The following is a 25,812-nucleotide window of genomic DNA, read 5'->3' as shown; positions in this document are numbered from 1 at the left end:
ATATATATATATATATACACTACCGGTCAAACGTTTGGGATCAGAACGATTTTTTATATTTTTTAAAAGAGTTTCTTCTGCTCATCAAGGCTGCATTTATTTGATCAAAAATATAGGAAAAAATGTAATATTGTGAAATATTATTATGATGTAAAATAACATTTTTCTATTTTAATATACATTAAAATGTAATTTATGCCTGTGATGCAAAGCTGAATTTTCAGCATCATTACTCCAGTCTTCAGTGTCACATGATCTTCAGAAATCATTCTAATATGCTGATTTATTATCAGTGCTGGAAACTGTTGTGCTGCTTAATATTTTTTTGGAACCTGTGATACTTTTTTCAGGATTCTTTGATGAATAAAAAGTTAAAAAGAAGAGCATTATTTATATTTATTTAAAATAGAAATATTTTCTAACAATATACACTACAGTTCAAAAGTTTGTGGTCAGTCAATTTTTATTCTTTCTTTTTTTGAAAGAAATCAAAACTTTTATTCACCAACGATGTGTTAAATTGTTAAGAAGTGATAGCAAAGATTTATATTGTTAGAATAGATTTTTATTTTGAATAATTGCTGTTCTTTTAAACTTTTTATTCATCAAAGAATCCTGAAAAAAATATTTGGCAGCACAACTGTTGCCAACACTGATAATTCTAATAAATCAGCATATTAGAATTATTTCTGAAGGATCATGTGACACTTTATACTGGAGTAATGATGCTGAAAATTCAGTTTGCATCATAGAAATAAATGAGAATTTAAAGGATATTAAAATAGAAACCATTATTTTATATTGTAATAACATTTTGCAAGATTACTGTTTTTTTTCTGTATTTTTGATCAAATAAATGCAGCCTTGATGAGCAGAAGAGACTTCTTTAAAAAAACATTACAAGTCTTACTGATCCCAAACTTTTGACTGGTAGTATATATATATATATATACACACACACACACTGTTCTTTAAAGTAAATTTTTATAAATGACCATACTGCATCATTTTTGGGTGGATACCACAAAAATACCAGAGTCTCTGTAGGAGTTACAAACACGCTTGTTGAAACTTTTTACATTTTTGCTTTTCACATTTTTGGCAGCATACACAGTTAATAAAACATCACAATAACTAAAAAAACAATAAATTACACATCACACATATTTATAGTAAAATCCTGGGTCTTACAAATACAAAACCATTCAAATAAATATAAATAATACTAAGGAATAAATTTCTTGATTTAAAACACCAAAACAGATAATTTTTTTGCTGCAAAATATTACAGTCTACAAAAAGGTACTGTGCAAATAGTGAAGTGCTGTAATCTATTGTGCTGTTCAGTATATATTTAGAAACAGCCCTTTATCTTCCAGCACAGATAACATACAAACTGTGTCTCACACATTATCAGTGTTGAACAAATATATCATTTCGACATTACACTCACCAGTTTAGAATAGCGGGGTCCAAAAGTCTGACATTTTCAGGATAACAATTCAAGTGATGAATTGAACTGAAAATGAAGAATTCTTATTGGTTTGTCTCCCTTTTGGAGCCGATGTGAACAAAACCTGATGGCCATGTTCTCTAGCATGATTTGAGATGCTCCAAAGAGCATCTTGAGCTTCAGTGGACAAACATCTAACCATCTATACAAAGAGTTGTGTAATTCATGTGACAAATTTGCAGGGTTCCTATGCAGTATGGAATTAGATTTTTAGTCATTTCCAGGTCTGGATAAGTATGGAAACATATCTGTTTCCATATTTTTTTCCTTGTTTACTAAAATATAAAATTGATAAATGTCATATTTTTCATCATTTGGAGCAGCCGTCTGTGCAGCCATAAGTATAGTAAATGTGCCAGTGGATTTTTCACTTTGTAAGTATTTACAGATAATGCTGAAAATAACCTAAAATAATGTTATGTGGATGAATACGTTATGGGTGAGGATGTGAATGGAGAGATAAATGGTAGCAAATATTATACTGGATAGCATATTCTGCTATTATTTTGAAAATAATATATTAAATATTAAAATAATATATTTCTAATGTAATCTCTGACAATAATATTTTAAAGACAATATTATTTTTTACATTTAATCAAATAAACAGTGACATTATTTAGTGATACTATTACTATGTTGTATTCATTTTAACGTATAATATGAATTTGAAATATTCCACAGGTTTGCAGTCAGTGTGATTGTGTGTTAAAGGGGTCATATGATGTTGCTAAAAAGAACATTATTTTGTGTATTTGGTGTAATGAAATGTGTTTATGCGGTTTAAGGTTAAAAAACACATTTTCCACATACTGTACATTATTGTTTCTCCTCTATGCCCTGCCTTTCTGAAACGCGTCGATTTTTACAAAGCTCATCGGTATGAAAAAGCGAGGTGTGCTCTGATTGGCCAGCTATCCAGTGCGTTGTGATTGGCCGAATACCTCAAGCGTCTGACGGAAATGTTATGTCCCTTACCATATTGTGATGCCTGCGGCAACCACATGTGGTGACCCTGGGCTGGACTCTGCTTCGTCCACGGTGAAAGCCGATCCGGCGATTCACAGCGCGAAGTTTAAGTATTTCCTCAGTGACCAGCACGGATCAGCTCCAGGCAGCTCCAGCTCCAGGCGATATCGTCCTCTTTTGGAAGACCAAACAAAGCAGTTTCGCTTTCACAACGAAGCACACAGCGTCTTCATGACATGGCGGGTGCGGCAACAAAACTACAGCGAGAATAAAAGTTACGCCTTCTTTCTTTGCGTGAACATTTGGGCGGCGTTATGCAAATCTTCCCACACAGTTACATAGACATGTGTGGGCGTGTTAGAAAGAGCCGTTTTAGGCTTTATGCACCAAGAGCTTGTAACACTCCAAAGAGAAAAGAAAAATTTAAGTACTTTAAAATGTTCCACCAATTATTTGGCAAAATAATAGCATACATACGTAGTAAACATGTTAACAGCTGGATTTTTTATTCATTTATCAGATGAAGTGGAAAAACATGAAAAAAAAATCAACAGAAATGTCTGGAATAGTATGGAAAAATCCACAGAAATCCATACCGGAAGCTATCAGCTGTCGGGGTCTAGACAAGGTCTAGAAGAACCGCTGATTAATGTCGGAATATCATATGGTTAACCATGTACATGATTTCAGAATTAATTAAGTTGTACGAAGCTAGATTAGATGTCGGGGTCTAGACAAAGGTGGTATAGAAGAACGGCTGATTAATGTTTGAGTATTACATGGGTAACTGTAGGGGGCTATTAGCCACAAACCTCTGAATAAGGATTAGAATGGCGAGTTTTGTTGATACATAGATTCCTAATGAACAAATAAAATTCAAAGTAAAGAGTTAGTTAGAATAATCGAATGTAAGAATAATCAGAGACCGACAAACAATCAATTTGCCTTTCAACCAAAATTCGAGTTCATACTAAAATGGAGTCAGATTGAGTTAACCCTAAATTGAATAACTCTGCGCGCTGAAAAGACCGAACACGCAAGAAACCTTCATCCACCACTGGATACCTTCCTTGGGCCATGTGCGCGGACCTTACAGCATTTTTAAATGGAAAATAATGTAGGAACCCTGAATTAGTGCCGAATCTGACGTATTGCCTATTCACTTTAAAACATTTAACAAATAAATAAAAGTGGTCTCAGACTTTGACCTCACTGGAAGTGGCTCCACAGACAGTGACTGTGCTGTGATTTCACACACTGAACACACACGCAGTCGATCTCAGGGTCGTACCTCTCTATACTCTGCAGATACGTCCCTTAGAGTATGAATACCCACCTGCTACATAGATGCACCCGTTTATAACGGCTGATCCGCACTCCATCATCGCACACATCTGTCTCCACTCATCTCGCTCGGGATCATAGCAGTCTATGATGGTGGTCTGACCGCCAACCAGATAAAGCTTATTGTCCAAGGAGACCGAGCAAAGGCCGTACTCTGAAAGTAAAGAGTCTTGATGCGTCACAGAATTAGTTAATTAAATTAATTGGTTTGGTACCGAAAAATACCCAAGTCTGTCACTTGTTGATTCTTGAACATTACAAAACAGACAGCAAACAATTGGGGGAAAAAACTAAAAAAAACTCTAACTGAAATAATTATGTTTCAGGTTTCTAAAACGTTTATGAGTATAATATTCTTCAGTGGATTGTTCTTTAAGAATTTACATCAGTCTTCAATTTACTCAAGTTTCTGCTGATAGAGCTTGGCATAACTAAAATGTATATTCATTGTAAAAATTCCCAAGACTTTTTAAGATTTGATTAATCTACATGACTCTTCCAGGTCTAAAACATAAATATGCTTATTCATGTATATCCATGTTTTCAAAAACTAAGAACCCTGATTCTTCAAAGGGGAAAAAAAAGGTTTCTGAGGGGGTCAATTGAAATAAAATATTTTACAAAAATAAATATATTGTGTTGTGTCTTATTTTATTATTTTAAGTTGTGTTAAGGAGGCCTCTTTTGAACTCTGCACACAACTTGAAATCATTACTATATCAACAGCTTTACTCTTATCACAAACCATATCGCCCTCTGTAGGTGGGATATCTTTTCAAACACATAAAAACCAGTCAGATTAGAGTGTGTGTAAATGCAGGTTACTTATCAGTTTTGGTGAATTTATTACAGTTAAATTGAATTTTTTTTATGATAAAAACAGAATCAGAATGTCGCTAGGGTTATATTTTGGTGTTAAATGGCCAAAAATCACTACAGCGACTGCCCTAATTTGTTAACATTCCAAAGAAAAAAATGTTCTCTAAAAAGGCAAGTCACAATGATTTATTCCATTACAAAATTATATTTTTTTGTTAATTCCTACCCTGGCGTGATGTGCCCAGCGACGTTCCCGCGACAAGAAATTTAACTGAATGTGAAACTACAATTTTGAGCCAATTGGATTTCATTGTGGGCGGGGCTACCAGAATGTTCTATGGCAAGTCGTGGTCTTTGCTTCAAGCTTTCATGCAATCAGACACATGTACAGTCATGTACAAGTGTTTTGTGAATTTGTTGATTTTTAACAGTGCTATTCTAAACATTGCTATGTTATGTCTGAAGCAGCCTAACGAAAGGGGCCGATGACATGCCACAAAGTATCCCAGCAAGAAAAAAACATGTGCCCATTCACGTGCTAAGCCTGATTCGGATGGTAACTGTTTGGGGACCGAAGCTATTTTCAGGGGGACCTAAGCGATTTTCAGCATTTACAGGAGATCTGTGATTTTATTGCAGTCCAAATTCAGAATGTCTGTGTTTTTCTCCCACCACCCGTGTAAAAATCCCCGGCCAAATTACCTACTGTTTTTTTTGACAAACACCAGGTTGTGTGGTCTGAATCCACATCTCTGAGTTTACAAGAAGAAATAGATTCAAAATTCACTATATTAAATATGTATTGACCTCTGCCGAATATCATAATTGTTGCACTTTGCTGTAATTTGCATGTATATTTATTACTGAAATGATGGAAAAGTGTTTACAAGAACAATATTTCATAACTTCTCCACCACAGCAAGTGGGAGCTGATAAAAACAAAAAGAGAAGAAAAGCACATAAACATTTGAAATGGGTCATTATTATCGCAGTGGCAGGTAATAGGCATATAATTTAAAATATGTATTATATACAATTATAAACTTAAAAATACAAACTAAGTATACCTTATGTAAATAAGAGGTTGCATTAACTTATTGCTCCTAAACTCACATTTTAATGACATCCATCATTTTGGGAGATAAAAGGAAAGACAGAAAACCATTTTAATTCTAGTGCGTCTATATTCCTTAAATTAAAATTTTATAGATTTAAATAATCTAATAATAGGTGGGTAGGATATTATTAAATATGAATTTATTCCATGGCTGCAGTATGCTGTGTTTTCTGCAAACTGGCATCCCAGGCTGTCAAAATATTATTGGGTAAACTGTAAGTGAGTGGAATCACAGACCAAAACAAAAACAGACATTCCGACAAGGAATGCACATTTATAAAATAGAATAATTGACTGTAGCATGTAGCAACCGTAATCTATAGTTTCCGCTGACTGTCATACGCGTGTTCACTAGAGAGTGGCGTTCTAGCGGATGACGTAGGACATAGCAGAAGCTCCAGGTGAGAATATGCAAGTCTCGCAAAAAACATGTTTTGTTTACACCAAAGGAAAACCAGTCTCCTCTTGGCTTATATCGAAATCCTCTCACATTTTTCTTTACAAATCCTCGTTTTGTACTTCTAATTTGTGACTGGTATTTTGTTTTGCTCTCTCCACTCTGCTTCCGTGTTCGTGGAACGCTACTCTCTAGTGAATGTGTACAACAGTTAGTGGAATCTAGAGATTACGGTTTATAAAGTTTTAAATATGGCTATTTTTCTTACAAATACATCGCTTCGCTTCAGAAGGTATTATTGTATAACCCCTCAGAGCCGTATGGAGCACTTTTTATGATGGATGGATGCACTTTTTTGGGCTTCAAAATCTCAACACCAATTCACTGTCATTATAAAGCTTGTGTCACGAATTCAGTCCATGGACTTCCGTCTTCCGTATCTTATCACCTCACTCACTATACAACACCCACTCAAACTGCCCTTCTCTGAGTATTGTTTTGCCCATACCCCATTCCTAGTCTCTGTGTTCAATCACGTCTCGTCAGCCCCGTCACAGAATACTCAGCCCAACAAGGATCCAACGGCTTTTCCAAAGAATATTGGCCAGGTATGGACACGGCAAGAATTTTGTTAGCCCTTAAACAGGGTCCCCGATCTTTGGAGAACCATATTCGAGAGTTTTTAGCCATCGCTCACTATTCTGATTTGCCAGACTGTTTATTGATAGAGTTTTTCTGCGATGGCATAAATCAACCGCTTAAGTCTAAACTTAGACGCGAGGGCCCACGTTCATCACTCGCTCAGTTTATGGATTATGCTTTGTTGGCTGTCGGGTCTTTGTTTACTGTGGGTGTCGCGGAGGAAGAACGCGACACAGTGTCTGTGACTGAGATGGCGGCTGTACCAGAGCACGCTCACAAAATGGCGGCGACAGTGGAGCCTGATCGCAAAATGGCGGACACAACAGCACCCCGTCATGTCACAGCTGCCCATCATGAGTCCAGTCAAGTCACAGCTGATCGTCATGAGTCCTGTCAGGTTCCAGTTCATTATCATGAGTCAAGTTTAGTCACAGCTGATATGCATGAGTCTAGTCAAGTCACAACTGATCGTCATGAGTCAAGTCTAGTCACAGTTGTTCTTCCTGAGTTCAGTCAAGTCACAGCGCGGTTTCTGATCTTTGCCTGTTTTCCTGGATTTTTCCCTCTCGTCTCGCCCCTGTGATTCTGTCTGCCGATCGGTGACCTACGCTAGCCCTGGGACTATTCTTGTGTTTTGCCTGCCATATACCTGTTTGCCATTGTTTGACCCTGACTGTTTACCACGTCTCTTTAATAAAGCCTGTAGATGGATCCACACGTCTCACGTCTCGTCAGCCCCGTCACAGCTTGGAAGAGCCAGGACATTTTTTAATATAACGCCGATTGTATTCGTCTGAAAGAAGAAAGTCATATACACCTAGGATGGCTTGAGAGTGAGCAAATCATAGAGAAATTTTCATTTTTGGGTGAATTATCCCTTTAACTTGAGCGCCAAGTTGTAGAATGCAATGTCTTTTGGGGCAGTCGTGGCCTAATGGATAGAGAGTCGGACTAACCCGAAGGTTGTGGGTTCGAGTCTCAGGTCCGGCAGGGATTGTAGGTGGGGGGAGTGAATATCCAGCGCTCTCTCCACCTTCAATACCATAACTGAGGTGAGACCCTTGAGCAAAGCACCGAACCCCCAACTGCTCCCCGGGTGCCGCAGCATTGGCTGCCCACTGCTCCGAGTGTGTGTTCACGGTGTGTGTGTGTTCACTGCTGTGTGTGTGCACTTGGATGGGTGAAATCCAGAGCACAAATTCTGAGTATGGGACACCATACTTGGCCACATGTCACTTCATTTGAAAGACATCCATCTAGCATCACGTTTACATTAACAAACGTACTGAAGTTGATTGGAAATATACGTTTCATAAAACAAAAAAAAATCGTAAATTTGACTCATTTTTATATCCAAGAAATAAACAAATTTTAGACCACCACATATTAATGTCTTAGGCCTACACAATTTGAGCAGTTTTACAATGAATACAGACAAGTGAGTGACACCACCAAAAGTTATTAATTGTGTCTGCTTGACTCTCTTGTGAAACCGAGGTGCTGCTGATATCTCTGTTCTACCTCATTTTTTGATTATTCATACAGGAAGGAAAGGGACCGGTAGCCTAGTAATAATCAGTTGTTATCAAACCAGTCATTCTCAGAAAATTATCAGTCAGTATCGAGCAATTTCAACTGAATGGTCCCTAAATACCAGACTGCCAGACCTGAGCGCTGTTAATCAGTAAAATCACAAAACATACAACGGTAAGAGAATACAATTTTGCTCAATATATTGAGTTTGTTCAGCTTTTAATGAAAGATTAATGGATTAGCCATTATGACTTAATGTGAAATATTTCACTACATTAAGTATATTTTTTGATTTATGCATTTAAGACCAGTCAAAATTTAAGACATATCAACTAATTTCTTTATTATTATTTTTGCACTTTTAGAATAAGTCAAGTCATTTAGCACTTTTATGTATACAATACCGATTGTTTCAAAGCAGATTCACAGCAATAAACAAGAAAATAACTTATGTTGCACATATTCAATTATAAAACATATATAATTTCATATGTAAAGCAGCTCTAAAAAAGACAAAAGTGCCATTATACAGCTCAATGTAGGTCAGTGTTGACAGTGTGAATGTTGCAAAGGGAACAAAGTCAGTTGATTGTTGATTCAGTTCAGTTTAATGGCACAAAGTTAAATTAACCTAAAAAAAATGGTTGTTTCCACTAAAAATTAATTGTTCATGCTGCCTTAAATTTTAAGTTTACTCAACTCAAACATCCAAGTTGTCACTTAGAGCAACTTAACATTTAATTTTGACTAAACTTAAAAGTTGAAACCGTTTTTTTAGTGTGAAACAAGCTTATTTGGTAATAAGCAGCTCTACAGAAGGCAATCATTTGAATGATTTATAGCTAAATAAGCTGGTTCTAATAAAGTTCCCCCCCTCCCCCCACAGTTGGCAGTCAAACATCTTAAACATGGAAACTACTACTCCAGATTTCATATACCCAGATTTGGTGAATCCCTGCCCCGAAAACATGCAGTATATGAACAGCACGGCTTTGGTCTTAGTTTACGTCATAGTCTTCTGTCTGAGCTTGTCGGGCAACACGGTGGTGATCTTCGTGGTGAGCTGCATGGAGAACAGCAGGACATCTACTGACGTTTACCTGATGCACCTGGCCATCGCCGACCTTTTCTTTGCCTTGACTCTCCCATTCTGGGCTGCTTACCTTTATGCCGGCCACTGGATATTCGGCACAATTATGTGCAAACTGATTTCAGGCTTGCAGGAAGCCACAATGTACTGCTGCGTCTTCCTGCTCGCATGCATTAGTGTTGATCGCTACCTGGCCATCGTGAAAGCAACCCAATTCCTCACCCAAAAACGCCATCTGGTTGGTATAGTGTGTGCGTTGGTGTGGCTATGTGCCTTTTTGTTGTCCCTGCCCATTATGGTGAATCGCGAGGCATATACGTCTGGATATATGGAGGAGTATATATGCCATGACATATTGACCCCAGAAAGCATTGATAGCTGGAGGATGAGTTTGCGGATTCTCCACCACACTTTAGGATTCTTCCTGCCATTAGCCATCATGATGTTCTGCTACGGTTTCACCATGTGCACGCTTTGCCGTACACGCAACAGCCAAAAGCAGAAGGCCATGTGGGTCATGTGCGTCATGTTGGCTTTTATCATCTGCTGGCTGCCCAATAATATCGTAGAGTTCATAAACACCCGAGGCGGCCGGGTGATGGAAACGTGTGAGCTGAGGGACAGCATAGATGTGGCCTTGTATGTCACACAGGCAATGGCTTTCTCTCACTGCGCAATTAACCCTATCCTGTATGCCTTTATTCGGAAGAAATTCCGCAACCAGCTTCTGACGTCTCTCTATAAGAAAGGCCTGTTGGGGAGAGAAACGTTGTTGAAATATCGAGTGGAATCTGTCAATAGCTCTGGGAGCACTAGGCAAATTTTCAGAAGTCCACCTTCTTCTCCTCAACAAGGGGCTTTGATCCCTTGAGGACCACACCAGTGAGTTTTTAGATCTTGCTCACCAAACCCTCTACCCATCAGTGGTCTTTGTATTCAGAGCCACAGCATGAGAACCATGGCCCTTCGGCTCAACCTTAAGGCTGATTTATACATCAGCGTCGGACCTACGCCGTAGGCTATGCGTCAGTTTTCATTTATACTTCTGCGTCGTTGTCCGCGTCAATGCAAACCACTAGTCAGCAGTGTCCACGGGCATGTTGCTGGTGTAATCCGCAGTACCACAGCAAAAGCAGAAGAAGAAGCGGCTCGTCGGAGAAGCATTATAGCCGTGACGGCGGCAAATAAATATCAAATCATTAAATTATTATTTAAAACTACAAAAAGGAGACAACAACGGAACAGGAGATGATGGCATTCTTTCAATCTGCACAAGGACTTGTACCACGGCAGATCAACATTGTTTGTTGCGGACAACTGCTGATGTATAATGCTATGTAGTATAATAAATGATAAGACACTTGTTCTTTGCTTTGTTATATTTTATATAAGAATGTGTAACATTAAAATATATTAAAGTGCACATAAACACACACAAAACTCAAGTACATATGGAGGGAGGGGTTCTTGCAGACCAATCACAGCGCTTGCGGTCTGCGTAGAATTGACGCATTGTTAGATTTTTGGAGAGGTGCACGTCAGGCTACGGCGTATGGGTGTCTATGCGTAAGCTACGGTGTAGGTCTGACGCAGAAGTATAAATCAGCCTTAAATCCTCCGAGGCCAGGTCTCGGCCCATTGACCCTTCGGCTCCACCATAATCTTTTATCTTTTCAGCTTCACCGGGGTCTTCTGTCCTCCTGGCTCCTGTTACTAGTTTATTTCCTCATTTTGGTCTGTGTATTTGCACCCTATTTAGTTCAGTTCCAAAGAACAAAATTTATTTGAAATAGAAATGTTTTGTAACATTATAAATGTTTTTGCTGTAACCTTTGATAAATCGAATGCATCCTTGCTAAATAGTATTAATTTCTTTTTAAAAAATCTTACTGACCCTAAACGGTATGTCAAATTTTATTTGTTGCCTCCATTTGTTTCCGGGCATGTTATTTTCCTCTTACTTTAAAAAATTTACAATTTTCAATTTCATTTTCAAATGTATTGATTCTGCTTCACAGGTGCAAATAAAGTTCCTCCAGAAAAAAAAGTTTTCTCAGACTTGTACATTAACGTCTGTTGAGAAATCAGTCTGCTCTGGGTCAGGCAATGCCACGATTTCACAAATGTCTCTACTTCTCTGACAAAACAGGAAAAATAACAGAGAGAAGTGAGGCATCTTGGTTTCCTCCTTCACAGGGCAAACAGACATGCAAAAAAAATAAAGTTACACTTTATATGCTACTAAAGAAAGTGTGTAAAAGTGTTATTAAATTCTATTCTTTAAATTATATTGAAAATATATTAATCTGAATTATTTTTAACCAAGGGTTTGTTCATATATAATTTCCAGATTTTTGTAAAGTTTTGTTAAAAAAAAAAAAAGGAAATATGCTGTGCTCAAGCTCAGATACCTGATAAGACATCATAAGACACTTGCATGAATATGATATTTTTAAAGGGCTAAAGTTAGCAGCTGTTCACAAGAGGATGCCAACTTGAAATATGTTAAGCTGATATCAATTGTAACCGAGTCCAGTTTCTGTAATTTTATGAAAGAATGGAGTGTTTTCAATTCTCACAACCCAACTAACAGCACAAAGCATTGCAGAATTTGTTGCTGATATTTGTATTAGTAGGCTATGTTTTTATTATATTCCAAATTCAGCAACTGAAAATGTTATCTGAAACTGTTTAGAATTTGTGCTGAACTATATTATTAAAGTGAACAACAAAGGGAATAATATATATATATATATATTTTTACTAGGCCTATTAAAAAAAATTAAAGATTAAAACTGCAAGCAGCGATGAAAGGGCCCTCGCACCAGGCTCACTGCCACCCGGTGGATTTAGGAAAACAGCAAGCGGTGGCAATATGCATTTAAAGTGGTAAATATAGGAGGAATATGTCAAAGTCATTTATATGTGCCAAACTTCCTGCTGCCAGCTGGTGGCGCTATGATTATAACTGAATGTTGGCATGTAGATGTCTTCAGGCCAGGACTTTTATCAAACATGTGATGTTTGGTGCAGATCGGACATTGCATGTTTGAGTTAGTGTAAAGCATGACATATCCTGTTGCCAACAGGTGGCGCTATGATTATAACTGAACATTGACGTGTAGATGTGTTCAGGCCAGTATTCTTACCAAACATGTGATGTTTGGTGCAGATCAGACATTGCATGTTTAAGTTAGTGTAAACGAAGTCATTTCCTGTTGCCAGTAGGTGTCGCTATGATTATAATTGAATATTGGCATGTAAATGTTTTCAGGCCAGGACTCTTATCAAACATGTGAAGTTTAGGGCAAATCAGACATTGCATGTTTAAGTTAGTGTAAACGAAGTAATTTCCTGGTGCCAGCAGGTGGCGTTATAATTATAACTGAATATTGGCTTTTAGATGTGCTAAGGCTAGGACTCTTTTAAAACGTGTGAAGTTTGGGGCAGATTGGGCATTGTATGCACGAGTTACCAAGACTTCCTCTTTCATGGCATTAATAGCATGCGTTAGCACTTAGCTAAGTGTTGCTAGCATGTTTGAACATATTTCTAGCATGTTTAGCACACAATGGCATATTTTACTATGTTGCTAATAGTGCATCACAGTGTTAAACATGTCACTTCCTATTGACAGTAGGTGGTGCTATGTGTAACGGATTGGAAAGGTATGTTAAATTATTGCATAAATGGGGACAGCGCCATCTATGTGGTGCGTGATGTGATTTAGCGTGTGGAGTAGGGACTGCCCACAGCAGAGTTAATGAAGCATTGTGAAGAAGGACCTTCTCACAAGCGTAACGTTAGCACACCCTGACTTCAATCGTGAATTTATATTAGCGATAGATGCCTCATTTGACGGCGTGGGAGCTGTTCTTTCCCAAATCCCTGAGGGTGGCACTATGGCCAGACCACTGGCATTCGCTAGCAAGACACTGTCGCGTTCTCAGATGAATTACCCGGCTCACAGGCTAGAATTCCTCACACTTAAGTGGGCGATATGTGACAAGTTCCATTATTGGTTGAAGGGGCGTCACTTTACAGCTGGACGGACAATAATCCCCTCACCTACATACTCACCAAGCCAAGACTCGATGCCTGTGAGCAACGCTGGGTTGCTAAACTAGCTTCCTTCAGCTTTGACCTGAAATACGTACCCGGCTCTAAGAACATAGTTGCCGACGCACTGAGCAGGGAACCTTTTGTTCAGTCTAGTGGCAGCCCTGTAATGCAACTAGGAGAATACAAACAACATTGACTGGCATATTTCTTTAGCCACTCAATTGAAGTGGAATGGCTCAAACCAAAAGAGACCTTTTCAGAATCTGTTGTTTCATATATGCCAGGGATTCCCATATCTGGCTCACAAGATCCACTTTCCTGCAGAGTTTAGTTCTAACCTTAATCAAACACACCTGAGCATGCTAATCAATGTCTTCAGGATCATTAGATCAGTTCAGGCTATACCTGAACTGAATGTTTTCTATTTTGTATTTAATAAATTGATTTGAAATCCCTTTGACTACTGTACATTTTTGACAATACAGACATTAGTTATGTGGTGACTGCATCCATTTCAGATGTATAATAACTGTTTTCCCAAAGACTTAAGTTATAGCAGCTGGAAAGTATTTAAAGTGAAACTGATGTATTGTTGTAGATTAATAGTGCAGGCCCTGTGTGGGCATAGTGAGGGATTCCTGGGGGCTAAGTGAGGGCTGCTCGTGCAGGGCCAGCGCTAAGGGGCCAACATTTTACCAATGAGCAAATTCTTCAGATGCCATCTTTATTTTTTAGCTCAACCATCACAGAATGGAACGCACAGGGCTGTGGAATAGTAGGCATAGATATGTATGTATATATATATATATATATATATATTAGTGTTGTCACGGTACCAAAATTTCAGTATTGGGTACCAATACCAGTGAAAATCCACAGTTCTCTGTACCAATTTCAGTACCCATGCAAAACACAAAAACATGCTAATTGAACAACATTTTTATTAATAATGTTAAACAAAAATTAAATGTACAAAACTAATGCCATTCTTTATACTTATTTAAAATTGTTTCAAGTTTTTCCACAAGTAATAAAAGTATGAAAAAAGTAAACAAGTTTCACCCAAAATTTTAGTCATAGTTCTGCTGCCGCTGAAAAACATCTGTAAACTGTTGTGTTTTAGGGTTTGCTGGTGTGTTTCAGCATCTTCCTCAGTCTGCAGCTGTAAAAGCAAAATATAATATACTTCAGTAAAGCAATGGGCTGAGTCTGACCAAATGCAACATAAGATCATTGACACCAGCTAAAATATAACTTTTCAGTAAATAACAAACCTCAGCTTTTATAAAAAATTTAGATAAGATTACATATATTAAGTGTATATCAAATATATTGAAACTGTAGTATTAAAAACACTTTACAATAAGATTTTATTTGTTAGATAGCATGACCTAACAATAAACAATAGTTATATGGCAATTATTCTTCTTATGGTTAATTTAAAAGTTCAATCTGTTAAAATTATTTAATGCACAATGAACAAACATGAATGATCAAGTGTTTGTATTAAATAACATTCACAAACATTAATGAATGTTTTAAAAATATATTGTTCACTCACTGTAAGATGTTACTAGATCTAACATTGTACAGTAAAGTCTATACAAGAGATAACATTTGACTGTACTTTTATTTAATCCAAACGGTGTTCATATTTAATTTTAAAGGGCTTTTAAAACCTGCTAGAGATATTCAGCCAAGAATGACAACTAACTAAAAAAATAAAAAAAATAAACTTTTTCTGGCGGACCGATATGACATAAACACTGTTAACCATACATTTGTACATTCTCTAACACACATATTTTGGTTACACAGTTCATTTAAAAGCCTCTGGTGTGTAAAAATAGTAAATACCATTATGTCCTCCTGTTTTTTACAGTAATAAAAGTTATAGCAGCATTAAATAGTTAACAAAGAAATCATTTAGAACAAAATTAATTCTAATGCTCATTATATTAGCGTTAGCCGCACTTATGCTAACGATTAACTACGTATACGCTAACGGCGATGTTTATTTCAATATGAAATTAAAATATGGAATAATATTCATAACAGAAGCTCTAAATATTAAAAATGTAATTGAAACTTACCTGCTTGAACTTGATCGGGGTGTTTTGTTAGTTTGATGCATTTCCTCCTCTTGAGGTCGCCACTGCTTTTAAGAAGAGGTTGCCAGGTTTTCACAACAAAACCCGCCCAATCCCGTTTCGAGGGGGTCCCCCGTTAAAAATCGCGTTCCGGGGATAAAATACGCATGTTTTGGCGGGATACCCCTGGTAAAATTCGCATTCCAAGTGCTAAATATCACGTTAATGGGGTCGTTTGGACATTACAAAAACAACCCGCGGCAACAGTGTTAAAGTGTTAAAGCAGCCCAATTCCGCGGGAAAACCGCGGACTTGGCAACACTGGAAGAGGATAGCTTTCGGATAGCGCATCAAGAACCGGGTTGATCGGGTAACTCGGTATCACCGGTACTTAAGAAAACCTGGTACTGTAACGTTTTAATTTTTTTAGTACCGACTTGGTACAGAAATACCGGGTCTTTTGACAACACTATGGCCACATTTGTTTTGTTCAGTCCTTAAATAAAATGTCTCTCAGAGCAGTCTTAACATGTCTGTCTTTATTCATCTTAACAACACAACCCAAGTTTATTTTTCTTCTTTCTTAATTGCCATGTATCCAACACATAACACTTGACAGAGTGCCATCTAGTGGCTTCCTAAAGTAACAGGCACAATCAATTGATATCATCACATCCCCCTTTCTTCAAAGAAACATAAACAAGTAACCTTAGTATTCTTTGTAACACATCTTTCAAAATTTATTTTGAATGTGTCATTATACACTTTGTAGACATATCCGAGAGTAAGGCCAATTCAGGGTAATTTGAGTAGTAATCAATCACCACTAGATAGTTATTGCCTTTCAGATGAAAGAGATCCATTCCCACCTTCTCCCAGGGTGATGTTGGTAAGTCCGGTATTATCATTGGCTCCTTAGTTTGCTTTTTTCTGAATTTTTGACATGTCACACCGTCTCACCATCTTTTCGATGTCTTTGTTTATTCCAGGCCAAAAGACCATCTCTCTCACTCTCCTCTTACATTTTTCTACACCGAGATGACCTTCGTGAATTCTCTGTAGTATGTCTTGTCTCAAGCTTTGTGGAATGACTATTCTGTTTTGTTTCAGAAGAATTCCATCCACCACACATAGATCGCCTCTGATGTCATGGAATCTTGGAGATGAACTCGTCGGCCATCCAGTATACATGTTGTCAATGACAGCTTGCAACGCAGCGTCTTTTTTGGTTTCTTCAGCTATTTGCATCTGACACTGGAAACGCAGTGCGGACCATATTCACATGAATCTCAACATCTCCTTCTGTTGTACTCTCACTATCTCTTGTGGGTGCTCGTGAGAGGGTATCTGCCAGCACTAAGTATTTGCCAGGCGTATACACCAAATTGAAATCATACCTCTGCAATTTCATCATCAGTCTTTGAATCCTTGGTGTCATTTCATTCAGATTCTTTTTTATTATTGCAATTAATGGACGATGATCAGTTTCTGCAGTAAAGGTAGGAAGGCCATATATATAGTTATGAAATTTCTCCAGGCCGAAGACTAATCCCAAGCACTCTTTCTCAATTTGTGCATATCGACACTCAGAATCAGTCATGGATCTGCTTGCATATGCTACTGGCTTCCTGATCTCATCATCAGCTTGCAACACACATAGATCACCTCTGATGTCATGGAATCTTGGAGATGAACTCGTCGGCCATCCAGTATACATGTTGTCAATGACAGCTTGCGACTCAACGTCTTTTTTGGTTTCTTCAGCTATTTGCTTTGACTTTGCATCTGAAACTGGAAACGCAGTGCGCACCATATTCACATGAATCTCAACATCTCCTTCTGTTGTACTCTCACTATCTCTTGTGGGTGCTTGTGAGAGGGTATCTGCCAGCACTAAGTATTTGCCAGGCGTATACACCAAATTGAAATCATACCTCTGCAATTTCATCATCAGTCTTTGAATCCTTGGTGTCATTTCATTCAGATTCTTTTTTATTATTGCAATTAATGGACGATGATCAGTTTCTGCAGTAAAGGTAGGAAGGCCATATATATAGTTATGAAATTTCTCCAGGCCGAAGACTAATCCCAAGCACTCTTTCTCAATTTGTGCATATCGACACTCAGAATCAGTCATGGATCTGCTTGCATATGCTACTGGCTTCCAGATCTCATCATCAGCTTGCAATAAAACTGCACCAAGACCATTCTTGGAGGCATCTGTGGACACTTTGGTTTTCTTTGCTGGATCAAAGAATTGTAATACGGGTGCAGAGGTTAATGCTATTTTCAGCTGTTGCCATTCACTCTCATGTTTGTCTGTCCATACAAAGTCTGTTGTCTTTTGTAGGAGTTCTCGTAGGCATGACGTTTTTGCAGAAAGATTCGGAATTAACTTTCCTACATAATTCACCATACCCATGATGCGCTGTACTCCTTTCCTGTCTGTGGGACTTTCTATTTTTAGAATGGCACTGATCTTCTCACCGTCTGGCTGTATCCCTTGACTTGACAATTTGTCCCCAAGAAATACAAGTTCTTGCACACCAAACTGACATTTGTTTTTGTTTAGTTTCAGTCCACTCAATCTGATTTTCTGCAGCACTCTGGTCAATCTGCTGTTGTGCTCTTGAAGCGAAGATCCCCATATGATGATATCAATATATACTCTAACTCCTTCAAGTCCTTCAATGATGTTTTCCATCGCTCTGTGGAAGATTTCGGAAGCAGAAACAATTCCAAATGGCAGTCTAAGAAAAGAATATCTCCCAAATGGAGTGTTGAAGGTACAGTACTTTGTGCTGTCCTCGTCTAGACGTATCTGCCAAAATCCTTGTGAGGCATCAAGCTTCGTGAAATATTTGGCACCTGACATTTCATTCATTATTTCTTCACGTTTTGGTATTTGATAGTGCTCACGCTTTATGTTGTCATTCAGATCTTTTGGATCCATGCACACACTTAAGTCTCCGTTCTTTTTCTTGACACACACCATTGAGTTCACCCAGTCAGTTGGTTCTTCTATTCTTTTGATAACTCCTAATGTGGTCATTCTGTCTAATTCTTTCTTTAGACGATCTTTGAGTGGAGCTGGAACTCGGCATGCAGGATGCACTACAGGCTGTGCATTTCCCTTCAGCTCAATCTTGTAAACACAAGGTAAAACACCAAAACCTTCAAAAGCATCTGCAAAGTTCTGCACTATGTCATCCACAGAGTTACTTATAGTCACAGCTGAATTGTTGTGGTTGATGTGGTACACCCTTTTGACAAGATGCAAGCGCTCACAGGCTTTGTCACCTAGCAGGGACTCTTGTCTTTTGTCTTTCACTGTAACTTTTAGCTTGCATATACCTAAAGAGTCAATGCTTTTTCCATTGTAGTCCTTGAGAAGTATTGGCTTTTTCTTGATTTTTGGCTTTTCTGTCATATTTTTTGATGTCCGACATGCTAATTAAGTTTGCTTTAGCACCGGTATCCAGCTTGAGAGTGACCAGCGCTCCATTGATCTGTAGTGGTGCCACCCATTTGTCATTTTTTTACAGCATCCTCTTGACTCTGTGCATCAACTGATAACTTTCCACCAGTGTGTCCACTAGTGTTTTCAGATTCCAGCTTGTTTTCACAGGTTACCATGCCGACGAAGAATGTATCGCACAGGTTAGTTTCCTCTATCATTTTGACAGATTGCCCTTTTTGTTGAACATTTCCTTTAAAAAAACATTGTTTTGCGAAATGATTTTTACCATAACACTTCGCACATTGTTTCCCAAAGGCTGGACATTGCTTAGGCTGATGTTCAGTACCACAACGTTTGCAATTATAAATGCCATCCTTCTGTTTCGCAGCTCTGAACGTGCGTGGCTTCTCTTTGAAAGATACGGCACCAATTGCAGCATCTGCACTTGGAGACACGCTTTTTGGCATAATTTCACCAAATGTTTTCACATGAAGTTGAGCAAGTTCACTGGCTTGACAAATTTTAATTGCCTCTTGCAAAGTGAGCTCTGTTTCTCTCAGTAAGCGTTGTCTGAGTTTTGCATCATAGATGCCAAAAACAATCTGATCTTTTATCATTGAATCATTTAGCTGATCAAAATTGCATGTCTTAGCCTTTAGTCTCAAATCAGTCAGGAAGTTATCAAATGTTTCATGCGGTTGCTGCACACGTGAATGAAACACACAACTTTCATACGTTTCATTCTTTTTGGGCAAACAATGAGCAGTGAATTTGGCCAGCACATCATCAAGCTTGTTTCTATCTTCATTCTCATTAAAGACGAAAGTATTAATTGTTTCCCAAAGGCTGGACATTGCTTAGGCTGATGTTCAGTACCACAACGTTTGCAATTATAAATGCCATCCTTCTGTTTCGCAGCTCTGAACGTGCGTGGCTTCTCTTTGAAAGATACGGCACCAATTGCAGCATCTGCACTTGGAGACATGCTTTTTGGCATCATTTCACCAAATGTTTTCACATGAAGTTGAGCAAGTTCACTGGCTTGACAAATTTGAATTGCCTCTTGCAAAGTGAGCTCTGTTTCTCTCAGTAAGCGTTGTCTGAGTTTTGCATCATAGATGCCAAAAACAATCTGATCTTTTATCATTGAATCATTTAGCTGATCAAAATTGCATGTCTTAGCCTTTAGTCTCAAATCAGTCAGGAAGTTATCAAATGTTTCATGCGGTTGCTGCACACGTGAATGAAACACACAACTTTCATACGTTTCATTCTTTTTGGGCAAACAATGAGCAGTGAATTTGGCCAGCACATCATCAAGCTTGTTTCTATCTTCATTCTCATTAAAGACGAAAGTATTATACACTTCAATAGCCTGTGGACCAGCAATCGTCAGTAGTAAAGCAACCTTACGTGCTTCTGGCTTTGTGTCCATCCCGTTAGCGGCCATGTATAGCTCAAATTGCTGCTTGAAACTGAACCAGTTGCTGTCAACATTTCCCATGAGCTTCAAGTTCTCCGGTGGTTTTAGAGTATCCATTATGTCGCTTTCACAACAGACTGCTCTTAGTTTGATTTCACTCCTGGTACCATGTTTTGTTCAGTCCTTAAATAAAATGTCTCTCAGTGCAGTCTTAACATGTCTGTCTTTATTCATCTTAACAACACAACCCAAGTTTGTTTTTCTTCTTTCTTAATTGCCATGTATCCAACACATAACACTTAACACAGTGCCATTTAGTGGCTTCCTAGAGTAACAGGCACAATCAATTGATATCATCACAACATTCACACAGCAGCAAAATACGGTTGTCAGTCCTCTATTTGAGTCCTTAATACGGTTACGTTCGCACACAGTTCAGTTATTTACGGGTGTGACAACCGCATTCTGTAACCGAACTCACACCCGTAAATTTTCAGGATTCACAACTGCATTCTCGGAACACACGCGCTGTGTGAACGGAACCGGACTGGACAACTAGCTGTCTGTCACATCATACAGTGAGAGAGAGAGAGCCGCTCTGCCGCACAAACGCATGTTTAACGTGTGTTACGTGTTTTCATGTGTGTTTTCGTAACTTACAGTGACGGAGAAATGAGCTGCGTGTCTGTCACCTGAAATTTTTAGATCCCGTCAGTTTTCCACCGGAGCCGCTCCCGTCAGTTTTGGAATGTGTTCTGCGTGCGACTCAAATACTCCGCTGTCCGCCCAAATCTAAAAGCTGCTGTCGGTTAATGAAGATTTGACGGATGAACTCGTGGCTCGATTGGACTCTTGTCGTGTCAGAAAGTGATAAGACTTTCAGTTTTATGGACGTTGCCATCTTTGATTTTACTTTTACTGTCGCTATGGTTACTGATAAGGAATACAGGCTTGACTCCTGTTGCACGTTCATACAGACAGTATTCTAAACACAACTGTAAGCTGCTGTGTGAACGGGATATTTCGACACACACCTGTAAAGAAAATGCGGTTATCAATCCCAAAAATTGACAGTGTGAACGTAGCCTATGATAGTAGCCTAGGGACTTTAAGCAACAACAGCTGATGGAACGGCAAAGGCGATCTGACATAAACTGTTAACTGCCGTAGCCAAAGAGTGCAAAAATCACTAAGCAACAGCAACAACCGAGAGGACGGTGAAACATTCAATCATTTATCATTAGCATAACAAAAAATGTCATTTAAAGGGGCAAGAGAAAGCATGTTTTTGGCATTAAACGACAACTTGTTGTCAGAAGAAGAGTTTTTAGTCTTGTATGATACCAATACGTCTAAAAACCTAGATTTACCATGCAAAATATACTCGCCTTTTAATCTGTCACATAGTAGCGACTACGGCAAATTAGCTGTACTCCCGTAGTAGACCGTTACAATGTACATGTCACAAAGTAGCGCTTAACGTCGCGCATGCGCAATCGCACTTTCTTTGCCGTTGCCGTTCCATCAGCTGTTGTTGCTTAAAGTCCCTATTAAAGGCAGCGAAGGATACATCTATGCTGCCTTCAAAATTCGATCAGAAGAAGGTACCTCTGGAGACAGGAAGTAAAGCAGAATTTGGATTCGGACGTGCCTTGATGCCTTCGAAGGCAGCATTTTAGAGCTTTCGGACGTAGCGGTTGTAATTACATCAGCAGATTCGGCACATTCGCGATAGAAAAGTGGCGCTTTCACGTTACGGTATTACAACTGTGAAATTACAAACAAAAAGAAACATTCTGAGACATGAACTGAAATTAATTGTGAATTTTGTTAACATTCGTCCTCATTTTCACCTCAAAATTTTGGGGAAGCTCCGTACCTCCCCCGCAGAGCACTGGGTGCTATCGAGCCATTTTGACACACCCACTTCTGAAACCCATATCAGATGTAAATTTTCACCAGTTGTGACGCATGTGCAAAGTTTCAGAATGTTTAGGGCCTCAAAAATGCAATTCACTTTGGAGAAGAAGAAGAAGAAATGGAGCAATTCCGATAGGGTCCTCACACCATCGGTGCTCGGGCCCTAAAACGATAAAAATAAGAAACACCAGAATATTTCTTAATATATTGCCATTTTTCATGTTATTATGTTAGTAAAAAGGCAACAAGTGAAATGACATAGGCTGTGTTTCCCAAAAGCATCTTAAGCCTAAATTGATCGTAGCTCCATTGGTGGTAATCATAGGCGTAGCTTGACGTTTGAGTTTGGGGGGGCCAAACCGAACCGGTGGATTTGGTCAGACATACTTTTAAACACATTTTAGTTTTGCTAGAGTAAATCTACATATTCACAGAGCAGTGGCAAGTGCATGAGGTTGTCATGGTAACCACATACACTGCACGCGAATTACAGCTGCGCTTCTATTTTCCTACACTAAACTTAGCAATAAACACGTTTAAAATGCACAATAAACGTGTCTGTCAATACGATCTCAAAGGAGGCTTTTATTAAGCAAATCAAGGAGTGAATTACTCATCCACTGTTTTTAAAACAGACATTTGTTGGGCTTGATTCTAGTTAATGCACAATGAGGCGCACACTTTTTATTTAGTCTTACTGAATAGACGATAAACCGTTTATATTCTAAAATCTATTTAAAGGTTGTGTTCTGTGAAAATTAAATAACATTTGGATGTAAATGGTCGGCATAAAAGTAGTGTGCGGCTAAACCTGCTGCGTCCTGTGGATCACCTTTATCTGATTGTCCGAGTCCGGAATCATTGAGCACGGCATTAATATCTTCATCGGAGTTTTTCGTTGTCTCCAGATTTCTCTGCAGTTTGTGTATGTTGTTAAAAACGCGGAACATCATTTTATTCCACACAACAGGCAAGCATTACCGTTAAGTCTATTATCCACCAAAATGCAGATTCGTCACGTGACAATTCTTACGCAAATTAGAGACGTTACGTTTGTTTTGATTTATTAATTTACTTAAAATAACCATTTAAAATGTATTAACTTTTACATGTATTATTAACTGCATTATATGCATTTTTACTTCATAGAAAAAACTTTATAAATAAATATACTTTCTCAAGGTATACACCCACCCACCCCCATTACATTAGTATGCCCTTTTCTCAAATAATGCTTCTTACCTTTTCTGTTTTGTCTGTATGTACGATGCTTTTGAGAAACACAGCCCGGATCATAATGAAGACTGTGCGCCATGGCAGTAATCAGCCAGAAGATAGCGCTAATACTCTCAGCTGACAAGATCAGCTTGCAGAAATAGAAGAAGTAGAACACACATGCAAGTGCGCTACATGTTTTCAGATTTGATTCTACTTGAAGAAAGTCACTATATCACCTACACTATATCATCGGTGGTGCCATTATGATCATCGACGTTTCTCATCAGTTAACATTACTATGACCTACAGAAACACAGTCTGATATGAGCAGGATCACTTGATCATCTGATGTAGATATGAAGCTCAAATGCATAATGTATATTGCATACTGTTTAAATATGCTGTTTAAATATACTAAAAACTAAAAATATACTGTTTAAAAATAGTAGGCATTATACATTTTAGAAATTGTGTATGAATATTTAATTCATCATTTTATTGAACATTTGGGAGTCTTTTGTCTGGGACAGATGGCCTTGAGTGCCCTATTAGTCTTAAAGGGATAGTTCACCCAAAAATGAAAATTCTGTCATTAATTACTCACCCTCATGTCGTTTCAAACCCGTAAGACCTTCGTTCATCTTCGGAACACAAATGAAGATATTTTTGATGGAATCTGAGAGCTGCCTGACCCTGCATAGACAGCAATACAACTGAAATGTTCCCAAGTCCAGAAACGTAGCAAGGAGATCTGTAAAATAATCCATGTGACATCAAAGGTTCATCCACAATTATACGAAGCTACAAGAATACTTTTTGTGCGCAAAAGAAAAAAAAACAAACAAATTTATTTAACAATTCGTCTCCTCCGCATCACCCTGTAGCGCCATTTTGGAGAAATGGTGGTCTGCGTCACGCCGGATCTGTTTCTAACGTTGTTGTGATTTGATCTGAACGGAAACAGTGTATCCGTGTGACGCAGCTGACAGAGAACAGTACACTGTGTACATCCAGCGGATATTCTCCAAAATGGCACCAGGGGGATGCGGAGGAGACGAATTGTTGAAAAAAAAAAATAATTTCTTTTGCGCACAAAAAGTATTCTTGTAGCTTCGTATAATTGCGGATGAACCTCTGATGTCACATGGATTATTTTACAGATCCCCTTGCTACGTTTCTGAACTTGGGAACATTTCAGTTGTGTTGCTGTCTATGCAGGGTCAGACAGCTCTCAGATTCCATCAAAAATATCTTAATTTGTTTTCCGAAGATGAACAAAGGTCTTACAGGTTTGAAACGACATGAGGATGAGTAATTAATGACAGAATTTTCATTTTTGGGTGAACTAACCCTTTAACAATTTATCATAAGACACCATCCAGTTGTTCTATGTGTTCTCACTCACTGTAGGCTGTATGTTGTACACCATCCACAACACATTTGATGACATACAGAATAAACTAGTTGCAGACTTGGGCTGTGGATGTGGGGTTCTGTCTGTAGGAGCTGCAGTGCTTGATGCTGGGTAAGACCAACTCCATCCTTCCATCCGTGGCCTAGAATTACTCTAGTTTTTAAAATATATCTACATAACTGCAATCTTCCCTCTTAAGACTGTGTGTCGGATTTGACATTGATGAATACGCCTTGGACATATTCAAAGGAAATGTTGAGGATTTTGAACTGTCAAACATTGACACGGTCCAGTGCGATGTTTGCTCTATTGGATCCTCTTACGCCAAGAAGTTTGACACGGTCATCATGAACCCGCCATTTGGCACGAAGCACAACCAGGGTAAGAGTCATCTTAAAGTCAACAAGCAGTGATGTTGACATAATCTGATGCATTTGCAAAACTGCCAGAATAATACCTGTTGTCGAACAGGTTTCCCATATTCCATTGGTTGATCTTGATTCATGTTACTATACAGTGGGTACGGAAAGTATTCAGACCCCCTTACATTTTTCACTCTTTGTTATATTGCAGCCATTTGCTAAAATCATTTAAGTTAATTTTTTTTCCTCATTAATGTACACACAGCACCCCATATTGACAGAAAAACACAGAATTGTTGACATTTTTGCAGATTTATTAAAAAAGAAAAACTGAAATATCACATGGTCCTAAGTATTCAGACCCTTTGCTCAGTATTTAGTAGAAGCACCCTTTTGATCGAATACAGCCATGAGTCTTTTTGGGAAAGACCCAACAAGT

At 38.4% G+C, this 25,812-nt stretch overlaps 1 protein-coding gene and 1 pseudogene across 1 annotated transcript in view; one reads left to right on the top strand and one right to left on the bottom strand.

Annotated features, from left to right (window-relative positions):
- Positions 1–3,691: 3,691 nt before the first annotated feature.
- The window catches only part of LOC107596582 (kelch-like protein 23), a 29,423-nt pseudogene continuing 7,302 nt past the window's right edge, over positions 3,692–25,812 (bottom strand).
- Positions 24,974–25,812, top strand: part of LOC107596565 (methyltransferase-like protein 5) — a 3,447-nt gene continuing 2,608 nt past the window's right edge. Inside the window, exons 1-2 of the mRNA XM_016287320.1 lie at positions 24,974–25,122; positions 25,211–25,392. Coding sequence (XP_016142806.1) covers positions 25,013–25,122; positions 25,211–25,392 — 292 coding nt within the window. The 5' untranslated portion in view covers positions 24,974–25,012. The remainder of the gene's footprint in view (positions 25,123–25,210; positions 25,393–25,812) is intronic.

This window comes from Sinocyclocheilus grahami, unplaced genomic scaffold (assembly GCF_001515645.1).
Source record: "Sinocyclocheilus grahami isolate Dianchi unplaced genomic scaffold, SAMN03320097.WGS_v1.1 scaffold221.1, whole genome shotgun sequence".
NCBI classification, from domain to species: Eukaryota; Metazoa; Chordata; class Actinopteri; order Cypriniformes; family Cyprinidae; genus Sinocyclocheilus; species Sinocyclocheilus grahami.
This window is presented reverse-complemented; position numbering and strand designations above follow the sequence as displayed.